The sequence below is a fragment of the Scyliorhinus canicula genome, chromosome 16, assembly GCF_902713615.1.
Source record: "Scyliorhinus canicula chromosome 16, sScyCan1.1, whole genome shotgun sequence".
NCBI lineage: Eukaryota > Metazoa > Chordata > Chondrichthyes > Carcharhiniformes > Scyliorhinidae > Scyliorhinus > Scyliorhinus canicula.
This window is the reverse complement of record NC_052161.1, coordinates 32129607-32145775: the sequence shown is the minus strand read 5'-3', so window position 1 is coordinate 32145775 and position 16169 is coordinate 32129607. Positions and strand designations below refer to the sequence as shown.

The 16169-nt window shown below is 45.4% G+C and overlaps 1 protein-coding gene across 2 annotated transcripts in view; it reads right to left on the bottom strand.

Moving 5' to 3' along the window:
- LOC119950753 overlaps window positions 1–16169 on the bottom strand; it is a 354917-nt gene that overhangs the window by 34604 nt on the left and 304144 nt on the right. For both annotated transcript variants that reach the window (XM_038773466.1, XM_038773467.1), the window contains 3 exons: window positions 14911–15045; window positions 14654–14743; window positions 202–354 (listed from right to left, as the gene is read on the bottom strand). In XM_038773466.1, coding sequence (XP_038629394.1) covers window positions 202–354; window positions 14654–14743; window positions 14911–15045 — 378 coding nt within the window. The remainder of the gene's footprint in view (window positions 1–201; window positions 355–14653; window positions 14744–14910; window positions 15046–16169) is intronic.

Genomic DNA, 16169 nt, shown 5'->3' with positions numbered 1-16169 from the left:
ACAATAAACAAACAAAGAAATAATAATACTTCAAGCAAAGCCAAGACAAAACTGTTTGGAAATGATTCAGATTTTCTTTTGTTAATTCGTTAAAAAGTTATTTAAAACTAAACCAATCTAGCATATATATATATATATAGTGAGACACAGAAAGACACACACACACTCTCACAGCAGATTGCCTCAAGGTGAATGAGCTACCTCCTCCCTAGCTGTTCTGAGAGCAGAATCCAAGTCTCTTTGGTTGTAGTGATGTCCATCTGCTTGAGTGTCATCGATCTCACTGTCACCAGTTCTAGAGTACAGTGCACTCTTTGTGATGGGCGTGTCCATTGATGGTGTACTGTCTCTCTGCTGCAAAAAATGCAAACACAAAAGCTAAAATCAATTTACTTGACAAACATCTAGCACCCCTGGCTTAGAAACTATGGAGAAACAAGACTGCCTGGTGAGGTCACATTTTCCAGAACACACTGTTACACTTAAGTTAATCACCAGGTTTAAGTTAACCTTGGGTCAAAATGCCAATCTGATTTTGTTGCTACACTCTTTTGCATGACATTAGTGGTATAAAGCATGATGGGCAATGCATAATGGCCTGTCAAAAGTTAAGTAGAGGGTAAATTTCAATTTAACCCAAAATAATCTTGAAGCCAAGTGCTTGTAGAAGGTATCTGTCAAAACAGTGGTCTCAAACATTCAAATTGTGACAAAAAGAACCATCTCAATATATTTGTATCTCCTAGTGGCGTGTTTGTTTAACAACTCTAAATATAGAATAGTTCACTTTTTGTTCCTCTAAATTGCAATAGTTTAGGCAGATGTTGAGATGTCAAATGATTGCTGCTGAATTGACAGAGGTAGAGCCATACTCACTGATAAGTATTGACATGATGTTGTTTATTCTATTAAGCAGGAGTGACTGAAAGCAATGTGGCACATAACCATTTTGCAATTGCGATGGAATGTAGCTTAGTAATCACGTTACTCATTAACTGAGAGTCAACTGCAAAGTGTTAAACCCTTTCAGTACCAAACATATATTGCTAAACCTCTCTTATACAACTGCTGGGACAATGGGAATTTCCGTTCTCTACTTTGGCTGCGAATCTTGAGAACTGCACAGAAACATAAATGTTTTGCTGTTTTAAATTACATTTATGTAACATTTATGAAGTTATATGAATGCTGTATAGAGCTTTAGTTAGGCCACAGCTAAACTATTGCATCCAGTTCTGGGGATGCTGGCGAGGGTGCAGAGGAGATTTACCAGCATGGTTAGAGGGATGGGAGATTTTAGCTACAACTGATAGGTTGAAGAAGCTGGTGTTGCTCTCTTGGGAAAAAAAGGAGATCGATAGAAGATTCGATAGAAGAGTATAAAGATCTGACAGATTTGGATAAGGTAGGCTAAGTAAAACTGGTCCCATTATCTGACAGTACCAGGGCAAAGGGACACAAATTTAATATTTTGAGCAAGTGATACAGTGGGGTTGGTGGGGTGCGGGAGGGGGGTTTGTGAGGAAAAATCTTTTTATGCATGGAATGGTAATGGCCTGGTACTCGTGCCAATAGTGGCAGAATGATTTTAAAAATAAATGGGCAGTTAGAATCATTGAATCCCTACAGTGCAGAAGGAGGCCTTTTGGCCAATTGAGTCTGCACCGACCCTCTGAAAGAGCACCCTATCTAGGCCCACTCCCCCATCTTATCCCTGTGACCCCACCTAATCTTTGGACACTAGGGGCAATTTAGTGTGGCCAATCCACCTAACCTGCACATCTTTGGACTGTGGGAGGAAACCGGAGCACCCGGAGGAAAGCCATGTAGACATGGAGACAATGTGCAAACTCAACCCAGACATGTACCCAAGGCCCGAATCAAACCTGGGTCCCTGGCGCTGTGAAGCAGCAGTGTCAACGTCCACCTTGCAGTTGAAGGAAATAAACCAGATGGATAGAGCAAGGGAATGAGAGTGTCTGGATTGGTCTACAGAGAGCCAGCCTATACACGATGGCCCGAATGGCCACACTCGGTGCCATCGTGACTCTTTATAACTTAATGTGCGGGCAATTTTGGACTGCATGTAAGCATGCCATTGGTCTTTAAGTTATTTTTTCTTAAATGAACATCCGTGAAATGAAACAGGGCTGATATGTTTTTAAAGTCAAGCATATCAAGGATTGCAAACAAGATAAATAATAAATCCAAGTTAGTACAGGCACGAGACAATACCAAAAGACAAATTCTAGTTTTACAAAGTCAGACACAGAACAACAAAAGAAAACACAGTTTCATTTTAAAACAGTGCTTTATATTTTACTTCAACATTGGTTTAGAAAGCCAAGAAACAGTAGCTACATGCAATAACTGAATTAGAAATGAAATGGAAAATGGTAAAAATTGTGGAAGAAAATGGGATCCTCTATCCATCTCTGCTAAATATTGTGTACTAAATCGATGGTGAAATTATCCCAAAAAAAAGGACTGTGTCATTTTGGGCGGGTTGATTTCGGCCAAGAATGAGGGCGCGATCCAGATCACAATTCACCCACACTTAGGGTGGGATTTACTGGCTGTTCACGGCAGCGGGATATTCCGGTCCCGACGGCGCTTGAGTTTCCCTGTGACGAGGGGTGCAGTCAACGGGAAATCCCATTGACAATGGCGAAATCACAAAATCCCGCTGGCAGGCCGCCTCCTCCGTCAGAAAACTCACGGAAGGTTGCATGGTAAATCCCACCCATTGTCATTTTTTGGAGCTCGGACATTCTCACTGAAAACCCCTGGCAATGACAGTGTGCCAGGTTCAGTTTAAAGACTCATTTTTCTGGAGTGGGGGTACTAAAGACACTGATGAGACAAGATCCTCAGAGATCGGAGCGCCCTTATTCAAGGGTGTCCAGATCTAAAGTAAAGCCACACAGGCCCACCCATGTACATCGCGACCACCCCTCCCCCGCAGACATGGGCAATACCTCCAACCCCCACCCTCGGAGAGCAACCTAAATGTCCGCATGACCCCCTCCCCAACTCCATCCAGGCATGAGGGGGACTCAACCCCACCCCCATCGTTCTCATTGGCATCAGAGTATCACCCTCCGCACCCAAATGAGTATACCCCACATTGGGTCACTGATGGCCCTCATCTATGATACCACCCTCTTTTAGCCCCTTTCATCCCCACAATTGATATCTTTGCCATCACCCCCCTTCATACCCCCCGCTCTTCATACACCCCCCCCCCCCCACGTCCCCACCCTTGATACACCCCTTCACGACCCCACTTTATGTGCCCCCTTCAACATTCCCCCCTTCCCTTCATGGCCATGGCTCCTTCAGGCCCCACGCATTGACAAGCTGCCTGGAACTTTGGAACTTCCCCTGGTGCCTGGGCAGTGCCAACATGGCACCACTCCACTGCCAGATTGGCAATGACAGGATGCTAGGGTCAGTTTAAAGACTCATTTAAATATGCTGTTCTGAATCAGGCCCAGCGAGGACATGATCCAGATCACGTTGGGTGCCATGGGTCAGGATAATCGCGATCGGTTTGGCGCCCAGCGTGATTCCCAGCACTATTCACCAGGAATAGTGGGATCGGAGTGGAGCAACTCGGCTCGAAAATCGTGCCCCTGTTTTCTGACAAGGAGTACAAGTAGGAATACGAAAGTGATGCCATGATTAGAAATGCTTATGTAATGCAAAGTTGGTTTTGTTTCCAGAATGGAAAATTATTGTAACAACATGAGAAGTCAGCGTGAAGGCAAGGGTGAGAAGGAAGAAATTAATGGACTCTAATATGTATCACTCCACAACAGAAAAAGAGGAATATGAACTCAGTCATAATTTTGTCAATTACTCTTCCTATAATTAATTAAGATTAATTTGGAAATTCAATGCAGGAACAAGTTAAAGGTGTCATTATGAAGTCAAGTGCCTTTACATTTCTTTGGTTTTGACTTTCACGGTAAGAATAAAAATAAATAAAACAAATCAAACTAAATAATAATAAGAATGTCTTCCATTATTACCACCTTGAGTACTATGACAGTGAATGACGTATTTTTGAGTTGTAGGGCCTGCCAATTTTTAAAAATCTATAAATGTTAAGGTGTGTAATTATTTAAAATACACTAAGTATAACACCCAATGAATCTTTTGTACCAATAAAAGTGGTGTATGATTTATCTTTTTCTTTATTTCTGCATTAGGCAACCCCCCCCCCCCCCCCCCCCCCCCCCCCAACCCACCCAACCAGGTCTGAAAGATAAAGTCAGGCCACCTTCCAGCTCCTTAAATCTGACCATAAAGATGTCCCAGAAGGTCAAATGTTTGTTCTGGGCTGGCATGGTTCTCTATGAGCTGGGACAAGAGGTGGGCTAGGTGGAAGGTCAGCCTCTGTGCTCCAATACTATGTCCCAAATTTTAAGAAAAGCAATGAAACAATAAACAGTCCTCCAGCCTTCAACCATCAAATCCCTCACCGCACCACACACACACATGTCCTCTCCTTGCAAGCCATGCCACCTCATGTCCTCTATCCATCCCATGGCCCATCATACCCTCCATGTCAACTTATGCCCACTACTAATCTCCATGGCCCATTATAGTCCCTATGCCAACTTGGGGCCAACTCCTGCCAAATTGTTTCCCCCACCCACCACTCTTTGTTTTCTTCTGCGAACCATGCCAACTCACGCAGTAGCCACGATCAGTTGAACAAAGGACCCATGCTGAGATTAAATAAAATAACTTAAGTGTCTATTGCAGACTTTTTTTTTAAAACTCTGCTTCATAAAAACCCATTCGCTGCATTTACATTCCTTCAGCTACATCCCTATAATTTATTTCAGGTGCTTACTGCCTTATAAAAACAGACATCGAAATTCATAGTCCCACTTCAAAGAGTCGATAACTACTTGGAGCTGTTCATCAAACTGTAAAATGTAAGTTACCCAAATGTGATCATGAAAGCTTGTGACATCAGTTATGTAGCACTAATCTAGTAATGGTAGTCCTGAGGCGTATATCAAAAGAGTAAAATGGCAAGCATTTTAAAAAAAAATGTTTTTCAGGTATTTAAAGAATGGGTGTTTTAAATGACTTAACAACTTGACAATTCATTTTGAGACTTTTGACAGTTAATTCAGACGGTTCATTTTGACAGTTCCAATGAACTTGATAATCATTGAGTTTATGCACTTTTTAACACACATTGATGTCTACTTTAACAATCTCAAGGGGTACATTAGCATTCCCAAAGGGATTATATCCAAAGAGGAACTCTCCTCTCCAAAGGACTCCACAAAGTTCAGACCTGCTTCTATCAGGTCTAATCTGCACAAATTGTTTTTTTACACACCTGGGTCACCAAACCTAAGACATGGGTAGGCAGCTGTCTCCATGAAACATGTGAGCGCAAATCCCAGCCAGGGACTATTGCCGGCCCCATAAAAATGGTAGGTGCCATATTCACGGGTGGGATTTCCGAAATTTAGCATTTTCCATGGTTTACGCAATAATTAAAATCCAGGCCAAACTCTCAAATGTATCCAATTTTGGACAGGTTTAGCAAGTTAATCCAAACTATCAGAAGACACCATATTGAGAGTTCGAGTTGCAAATTGAGCCAAATGACAATGGCATCACAACTAAAAATAATGTCTGTATCTTAGTAGAACTGCTACAAGTTACTTTGTTCAAGAAAAAGTTCAGCTAGTTAATACTTTGGACCCAAAGTGTTTCTTGAGAAATATTTAGCTTTAATCTGTTCTGGACTTCCAGATTAAGTAGCCATTATTAAAATTCAAACAATTTTACTACATTCAGTTTGTATAACAAAACAGATATTGTTACTTCCAAATCCTGTAAGTATTGATGGTGATATTATTGTACAATGTTATAAAAAGATTATTAATATTGGGGAAAGGTCCTAATCTAACTCTTACTTGTAAGTATGAACCAAATTTGGCCCGTTGTCTTCGGGCTGTACTCCTCCCTCTGATCTGTGAGCATGCAGACAAGTGAAAGAAACTGAAGAAGGTGACATGATAACTTAAACCTTCAACAAACCCGGATAATAACCATACCTCAGCCATTCATATACATTTTATCCTAAATCATGTGTTAGCCAGTCACAGAAGGAAAGCATCAATTTCTGCTGCACGATGAGGTGATTTTTTAAAACAAAATACATCCAGAGAATTTTAACCCGTTACCATATCATTTAAAAAAGGATAAGTGACACTAAAACTGACAACACAAGAGGCCCAATTACCTCCAATAGTGAGTTCTTAATTTGGCATGAAAAGGAAGAATTGATCATTAGATTTCTTAAACACGATATTGGCATATGTCAATCACAGATTTAACGATCTGGTTCTATGGGTGGGATTCTTCAAGTGCGCTTGCCCGCCGACTGAAAATTCCCGCCCGAGGTCAACGGACCTTTACATCGCCTGTCCGTAGCGATCTTGCAGTGGGCGTGGCTGGAGAATCCAACCCTTTGTTAATTAAACATCCCATACCAGTCCTGCAATTACTTGGTTTCAACTCCATAATATAAACCTCTGAGACTAACCATAACGCAATTAATTAAGATGTGGAAATGCCGGCGTTGGACTGGGGTGAGCACAGTAAGAAATCTTACAACATCAGGTTAAAGTCCAACATGTTTGTTTCAAACACTAGCTTTCGGAGCACTGCTCCTTCCTCAGGTGAATGCCTCACCTGTGCTAGTGTTTGAAACAAACATGTTGGACTTTAACCTGGTGCTGTAAGACGTCTTACTGCAATTAATGCAGTGTCGCGGCTTCGATTGTTACGAAATTTTAATCTTTGAAAACCTAAAATTATGAACAATATTCAAATATGACACCAAATGGCAAGAAAAGTAATTTCAGGTTTCAAATCTTTTTCACTTGTCGTATTAAGTATTCCTGAAAGCAACAGACATTTTTTAATGGCAGGTAAATTTCCATTAATGGTAGATGATAATGGTGAAATGAACAAATATTGTGCTTCTGTCTTCAGCAGAGAGATCTAGGTGTTCTCATGCATGAGTCATAAAAAGTTATGAAGGTACAGCACGTAACCAAGAAGGCTAATGGAATGTTATCCTTTATTACAAGAGGACTTGAACATAAGAACTAGGACGAGCAGGAGTAGGCCATTCAGCCCCTCAAGCCTGCTCTGCCATTCAATACGATCATGGCTGATCTCATCTCCACAGTGAGGGGTGACTTGATTGAAATATATAAGATCCCGAACAATACTGACAAGGTGGACATAGAAAGGATGTTTCCTCTTCTATGGAAGTCCAGAACTAGGCACTGTTTTAAAATTAGGGGTGGCCCTTATAGGACAGAGATGAAGAGCATTTTTCTCTCCCAATGAATTGCGTAACTTTGGAACTCTTCACCTCAGAAGGTGGTAGAATTGGCGACACTAAGGGCACGGTGGCTCAGTGGTTAGCACTGCTGCCTTACAGTGGCGAGGACCCGGGTTCCATCCTGGCTCTGGTTCACTGTCCGTGCAGAGTTTGCACATTCTCCCCGTGTTTGCCCACACAACCCAAAGATGTGCAAGGTAGGTGGATTAAACATGCTAAATTGCCCCTTAATTGGAAAAAATTAATTGGGTACTCTAAATTTATTTTTAAAAAGTAGCTTCTTGTAACGTTACAATGCCTTGCCCTGAGGAAAAGGTGTTAAGAGTACTTCAGAATATTGGAATATTCTGCAGTAATTATGTTGCATCACAGAAAAAGGCACCAAATATATTTCTTCTCCAATGTTGGGAACACTAATGCACCAATCTTTTGAGTCCATGAGCGATTTCTGTCACCTGCTTGAGCCGATACTCAAATTTGATCCATAGCCTAGTTGGAGGCGGCACAACAGAAGCTGGAGCCACACAAGTGTGATGCTTTTCACCTCCAGCTGCATCCAGTGCGACCCAAGTGGCACCCCATGCGGTGAAGGGTGTTCACACGGGTGTCCCGGTTCCCCACATCTTGTCATGACAGCAAACAGCCGCACCAGCTTATTAGATGGACCATTTACAAACTTCAGCCATGTAAATGCATTTAACATATTCACTTGTCACTATCCAAACAATCTGGGCGAGATCCTCCGACCCCCCTGCCGGGTCAGAGAATCGCCAGGGGGTGGCGTGAATCCCCCCCCCCACCGGCTGTCGAATTCTTGGGTGCCGGGGATTTGGCTGGGGTGGGAATTGCGCCACGCTGGTCACCGCGAGCGATTTTACGGCCCCCGGTGGGCTGTGGCCGCCTGTTTTCGGCCGGTCCCGCCGGCGTAAATTACAACAGGTACTTACTGGCGGAACCTGGCTCTGAGGGCCGCCTCCGGGGTCCTCGGGCGGGGGGGGGGGGGGGGGGGGGGAGTGGGATCTGGCCCCATGGTGGCGGCCCTGCACCGTGGGGACACTCTACTCCTCCACGCCAGCCGCTGTAACAGTCCGCGATGGCCAGCGTGGAGATGAATCCTCCCCCCTGTGCATGCGTGCAGATGACGCCAGCATATGCTGGCGCTCCAGCGCATGCGCCAAGTCACGCCAGCTGGCAGAGGCCCTTGGGCGCCAGTTGGCGTGACGCAGCCCTTCTGCGCTGTCCGGCGTGGTGCAAACCACTCTGGCGCCGGCCTAGCCCCTGAAGGAGCGGAGGATTCTGCACCTTTGGGGCAGCCCTACTCCGGAGTGGTTCACGGCACTCCTCGGCCACGGAGTGGCCCGCCCTGCTGGTTCGCGGAGAATCCCGCCCGCTGTGTTCAGCTGCAAGAGGCACCCATCAAGTACATTGCTCTCTGCAAAACTGCTCGACTCCCTGCTGAGCTCTTAGGCAGCCAACACCATGTACCCCACTTGGATCAACAGCACCATTAGATAGTTGAGGCAGGGACACAAGTTTGCATGCTGCCTACTTCCAAGGTAAGAGATGTGTTCTACTCAAGAATCAAACCCCCCCCACACCCAAAGTGGACCAATTTTCTGTCCATTGTCCCTCACAAAAGTGTGGTGAGTAGGACGTTATATCACATTTCAGATCAAAAGCAAATCGCCTTATTCTGGAAACTGGCATGTTGCTTTATATTTTCATTCACACCAGGTCCCCCAGATAAACTAAGGCAGGAGTTTAAGGATTTATTAATAAGACACCAATATTTTCCTTATAACTTGATCAATCTACTGTCTTCATTGCCTGGAGCTTCCAGTGACTCCTCATAACTTGAGTATTAAATGGATATTTGTGTTGCTTTTAGTTAGGCAGTGGGCAGTTTTGGGTGATTAAATAGGTGCTTTTAGAAATATTCTCTGTTAACTGCCTACATAATTATTAGTATGCTGGGTGGAATTTTACGAAAGTTTTCCCAAAGTGTTGCTGCCGGTGAGGAAACCGGAGGGACCCCCCCGGTGTCTTTGGCGGGAAACGCCACCCTATATTCAGCACCTTTCACAAAAATCTTTATTTCACGGGTCTCACACCGCACTGGTGGTGGCCTGCCTCTGATTCGTTCACCCCTCCACGACTTAATAGCTGTGAGCAGTGCGGCTCACCATTTAAGTGCCCCCCCAGCACTTGTTCCAAATCCAATTAGGGCACGGCGGGAGAGTGGGGGGGCGGGGCAGGGGAGGCGGGTACTGCCATAAAGACTGCAACATGCTTCACCGAGAGAGCCTTCAGCAAACTTCTGGATGGGGTCCAGCAAATTCAGGAGACCCTCTATCCATCGGGCATCCTGGAAGCAAAGTGACTAACCCCCACCTGGGAGGCTGTGGCCACCATTGTCAGCGCCAGCTCACTCCAAAAGAGGGCAGGGCTGCTATAGTGAGGAAATGAATGACCTTCCTTGTGTAGCCAGGTAAGTGTAACGTCTCTCGCAGCGTCACCCAACACACCCCTCACATCTCCACGGAGATCCCTCTCCCACCCACCTCGCTGGACCCCCAACACTTGCCATGTCAGCTGCCCCCTCCCCCCAAACATTATCCCCCCCCAATACCTCCTCTGCTCCTCCCATGCTCGCTGCCACTCACACTCCATGCATGCCACACAACACTACCATCTGACCTGGCGCCCTGGCTTGCCTAATCCCGATCAAAGTTGACGCACAAATGGGCCCATGCAAACAGCTAATCTGTGACCACCATTGTGCCCTTGTGTGTGGCAGAATGGGAGATCCTGCACAGGTCACCTGTGCAACCCTGAAAATAGGCGCTGGCAGGAACTTCCCAGCCCATGTGGTGACAACACTTGCATCACCTGGCACAGGCAGTCCACCGTCCCCTGGGTCAGATGCAGCCTTCCCCGACACTGGACCTTCCCGGACACTGGAACTTCCCCGACACTGGAACTTCCCCGACACTGGACCTTCCCCGACACTGGAACTTCCCCGACACTGGACTGACAATTGGAGGGAGGAAGTTCTCCAGCGGTAGACCTGTGGTAGGCAGTGTCTCCACTGAGGCTCCACCATTTCTATCCCTGCACCCGGTAGACTGGCGTATCCTAGCTCCCTCTCCACTGCAGCGTGCTGGTCCTGCCCACGTGTAACCGCAGGTCGAAGTTGCTGCTACTGCTCCACAGCTATCAAAAGTACTGTCAGCTCGACTGGCTCCAAGATTCTCTCGAATCAATAACCGAAAGGACGAGGACATGAAAGTGGGCGACTCCTGACAACGTCCTGACCCACAGCCCTCTCAGGATTGGGACAACCATCCATGCACCAGCCCCTGTGCAAGCGCCTTTCCAACGAGCCTCACTCTCTCCTCTGTCACACATGGCCAATCACGCACAGTCCCCCCTCTCAGAAGCACCTCCACCCTTGACAGCCTCCCTCCCCTTCGCCCCAAGGGTGAGGATTGGGGACGTTCAATCAACCTGCGTCCCAAACTCACAGGGGAATGAGACGCTGATACCCATTATGTCCTGAACGGGGTGACTGATGAATTCTGCTGCCCTCCTGCCTTGAACACATATGTGTCACCTCTCTATAGACAAGTGGGTGTTTAATGCTTGGGGGCTCGGTTCCCAACTATTTTGATCAACATAAATAACTAAGTAAACTGAATCAAATAAACTGAGGGACAAATTAAAGGGACAGTCCCTTAAAGGAAAACTACCTTAAACAAAAAGCAATTCACAGATGAGACTTAAAACATCATCATTGGGCACCAATCAGTGGCACACTCAAGCATGGCAAGACTGACCAAATTAGCACAACTGATTCGTCAAGGAAGGGTCAGGGAGCTGATTAGGCAGCTGGCTTCCCCCTGTGGCAGGCAAGGAACATCTTATTAATGTTCATTTGCAGTCACCTTCATTCTTAGAGGGCACCCCCATTCCCCCAGGCTCTGAATTAAACAAGCCTCTCACCTTGAACAGCCTACCACCCAGGCTTTACTCCCTCATAGACTGGCCTCCATTTGCCTTCCAGACAGCTCATGCTCTGAGGTTATATATTGCAGCCTGAGGGTTGGGAGTTCATTCCGACTGCACTCGTCCTTCCCCGTGTGAGGGTATTCTGCCCTCATGTCGCTGCTAAACATCCCTTGTCAGACTACCCCACACTGCCCATGCAGCCTGACATTTCACATGATCCCACCCAGGGGCGTCACAGTCATCCCCTGTGCTGATCCTGTGAATTCACCCAATCCCACCTACCTCCAACTGCCACTCTAGAAGGGTAATCCCTCAGCGTAGAAAAGGCCACAAGCCCAGCAAGGGGGGGCCATACATACCGGCCGCCAGACCTGAAGGACCACAGCAGTGAAGGGCCACTCAGCCCTGTGAGAAACCCCCATCGCTGAAAATGCTGAGACACAACTCATAAAATCATAGAATTTACAGTGCAGGAGGCAATATGGCCCATCGAGGCTGCACCTGCCCTTGGAAAGAGCACCCTACCCCAGCCCACACCTCCACCCTCCCTGTAACATAGTAACCCCACCCAACCTTTTTGAACACTAAGGGCAATTTATCATGGCCAATCCACCTAACCTGCACATCTTTGGACTGTGGGAGGAAACCGGAGCACCTGGAGGAAACCCACGCAGACATGGGGATAACGTGCAGACTCCGCACTCATTCCCCCCCCCCCCCCCCCCCCCACCAAGACCCCAATTGCTCTTGCCTGGGTCACCCCTGCATCCTCTGCAGTGCTCCCTCTCCATTTTACACGCTGGCGGGTGATGGCAACCTGAGCGTTCACCTCCGATATCCCCTTGGGAGGCGAGGTCACCAGGTTCTTGCTTTTATGCAGCTGTTGTAAAAGTCCCCCCTTGCTGGGGAACGTCATTACGCCATTGGTGAAGAACGTGAAAAATCAGGAAACATGATCTTGCCAGTAAGAATCGCATTTCCCGACTCTCACGAGATGTTGCATCATGTCGCCATTCTCGCTGATGGCTAATGCAGGCTCAAAACACTGTCCATTGAATGAGATGGGAATCATCCAAGTCTCCAGTGAGTTGTAGCGGTATGATGAGAGATACTTTGATGATCTTTGCATTCCAATTTTGAACCTCAAAGGATGCCAGGAATATATCTCAGGGAGCATTGTTCCCAGCTCATCCACTGTGCTGAGCCCATTAAGATACAAGATGCTCACAGTTTGACAAGATTACAGATGATGTCCTGTATATTGCTGTATTGTCTATGCTACTTCTTATTGCTATTTTGCAGAATCAAACTAACTCCTGTTTAGTTTGTATGCATGACCCTGAGCTTTCATTTTAATTCTCTATCCCAGTCCAACTCTAACCGCTCTGTCTTTGGCCTCCTCCAGTGTTCCAATGAAGATCAATGTTAACTCAAGAAACATCATCTCCTCTCTTCATGAGGTACTCCACAGCCACTAGACCATGGTTTTTCAAAGTCTGGCTCGTGACCCGTGGGCAGGTCACGGGCGGGTGTCAGGATGGTCACAGAGCGATAGGCCCCGCCGTTCCCCCAGTGGTCCCGATTGTGGAGGAAGCACCCAAGAGCTGCTGCTGGCTTTTACAACGAGAACTGTGGCCGCTACCGCCTTTTAATTGGAGATACGTTAGGCTATCTGGAGTCTTCCGGCCAGAAGAGGCAGCAGAGAGCAGGTCATGCACCCTGCACATAGAATTGACATGAAGACATGTCCAGGTACTTGTTTTTGGCACCAAAGCAGGGAGGAGATTTGCTTCGATTTGCAGCTGCTGGCAAGGAATGCAAGTGAACTGTGAAGATCCTAAAAGTATGAGACAGGCAGAGACTCAAACCGGCAGATTACTTATTGGACAGGATCTCACAACAGAATCTGCTGGAGACAGCTGCTCGGAGAGTCCAGGGCCGGACAGAGCAGCGGTAATGTTAGTGCTCCAGGGCCTCTATCTAGTTAACGGCCCCGAAAAAATAAAATTAACTCAGTACAAAGAAGTATAAAGGTGACTTCTTGAGGTATGGTTTTGTCAATTGTGACAATGCAAATAAGAAGGCAAAGCCCCTGTGTATTATATGCAGGGGAGAATTTTCAGAATTTGAAAGACAAGTAGTTGTGTGAAAAATCCCTTTTGCGGTTGAGACCCAGAGTCAGTTATTAATTTAGAGCTGACTCCAAATTAAATACTACGCTTCTGCAGCTTACCTGTAATACCACATTAAAAACATGACAAAAGCTCATTAGGCTGTCAGCATTCTGGAATAGCATCTCCCAGGAGTATCCAGTGCTGAGTAAAACACACGTTTTGTTGCTATTGCCCTTCACAATGATCTACATGTGCGAGGTTGGATTTTCCGTTTTCATCAAGATGAAGATGGAACAGAGGAACTGGCTGAAGTTCATATTGCCCTCTGCTCCTTTGAACCAGATTAAAGTGAGATTGGGAGGACAAAGCAGGTTCCCCTTTCGCATTAAAAGGTAAACGAACATGGCATGTGTCGCGAAGGTTGGCTAGCGTGGGTCCCGGAGGTTGGCCGGTTGGCAGAAGTGGGTCTCGGGAACAAAAGTTTGAAAAACACGGTTTTGGACAGCAGCTGTTGATGATGTTTCTATGTAGATCTCCTCTCGACGTGTCCCATTATCATCCTGTTTGGCCTTGAACATTTGTCTGTTTTGTCAACTGGGCTCTCCTGCCTTCCAAGCTATCACAAATCTTTCCTTTTTGTCCTTTCTCCACCTCCCACCTTTACCTGCCTCTCCACACTTGCTTAAAACCGGTTGTATTCCTAAACTCTTTCCAGTTTGAAACGAAAGGTCAGGGATCCAAAATGTTAACTTGTTTCCTCTCCACAGATGCTGCCTTCCCTGCTGAATATTTTCAACATCCTCTGATGTTATCATCCAATTCTACAAGCCATTATTTTTGCGAATTGTTTATTCTGCCACTTCCTGAAGTTTAGGAGGGAGTTAGGGAATTAAGCAAACATTGCCAACCCTGTGGCATGAAGCACAAGAAAAAATAAGACTACAATCCGTCAGGGGAACAAAAGGAAGAATTATTTCAAACATGCAGTCAACAAGGTGAAACTCAGAACTTCTAATCTTAAGTGATTTAAAAGAAAAATAATTTTGACATGCTTTAAACAATATAAAGCTTTTGACCAAATTAGTATACGTACTAGTCAGTGCACTACAAACACAACACTCCAGGCAGTATGGGATACCTCATTATCTGAGGAGTTTCTGGGAGAGTTGGAGAGCTGTTTGGCTACCTTCAGTGCTTCTATCCTCATGGCTGCATACACTAGCTCTTCCTGGCATTGAATTGGCAGGGAACAATCCATAGAAAAGGAGGATTGGAAAAAAATATGCATAAGACTTTGACTGTGATCAAATGTTGGAGAACACACAGAAATAGACATGCAAATGAAAGCGAACGCAAATAGTGGCCATGGAGCAGGAAATTACTTTCGGTACAAACCTGCAACTTGTACGCAAATGCCGAAGGGTCCTTTTCAGCTGTGTCAGGCTGCAGATAGTCAAGCTCATCATCAGTGTGTCCTATAATCCTACTTAACAAGACATCTGCAGAGGCAACTGGTTCCTCAGGAGTTGCCTGCGCAGAAGGGTAGGGAAGGTGCAATGTTTCAGGATTAAGGTAGTTTGGTAACCCAATCTAGTAAACATACTTTGACATTGGTGAAATGTGATTAAGTTAATATGTGATATTTTCTTAAACCCCATGACTAAGAGAGCTTTTCTAAAAGGCGCTGTACTTATTAGCAGTTACCAATGCAGAGAACCAGAAAAAGAAGCCCAGTGAAAAACAGACGACGAGGCTGCACAAATGTAAGTGTCCATTCATGAACCGTCTACACATTACTCCAAATTATCTTTTCACTGGTTTGACTCAGCTACAGGTAATGTTTTGAGGAAATTTCAATAGAAACATTAATCCAATATTGCTTTTTAAATTTACAGCCCCTTTTTCAGCTTTAAATGTAAATTTATCCACCATAAGAAGTAAAATATGTAACTGATGCTTCAACTGTCAAGATTGATGGGGCAAGCCATGGTGGAAATACGATGGTGTGAATGAGCCTGCCATTATTAATGTGCAAATCAGCCAGCAAATTCAGGGGATTAAGAAATACAATGCGAGTTGCAAATCTTCAGAACCTGCTGGTTAATTTATGTCACGCCACCATTTGTTTCCCAAAAGTGGTATTACTCCTTCACCCTCCCTCTTTTTTTTGAGAACTTGCTGGATTTATACATTAATCAGTGACTCATTAAACTCTCTAGAGAAAGTCAAACCTGGTATTAACAGTTCCAGAACCAGTTTAATGAGGTGATAATTATTCAGGGAGTGCCAAATGAACTTTTCTGGTCCAGATATTCAATAACTTAACTATGATGTATCTTTCCTTCAGGTGGTAAATTGTTTTTAGATTTTTTAAATGTTACATTTTAATATGTTTCCGTAATTTTCCTTTGTCTCTTTTCTTTCCTTTTAAATCCAGTTTCTCTTTCAGCCCCACCATGTCTCTTTATGTACCTGATTTGACTCTCACTTACCCACTATGATTCACCCTCATAGAAGAAGAATAGAACAGCATGGTAGCATAGTGGTTAGCATCAATGCTTCACAGCTCCAGGGTCCCAGGTTCGGTTCCCGGCTGGGTCACTGTCTGTGCGGAGTCTGCACGTCCTCCCCGTGTGTGCGTGGGTTTCCTCCGG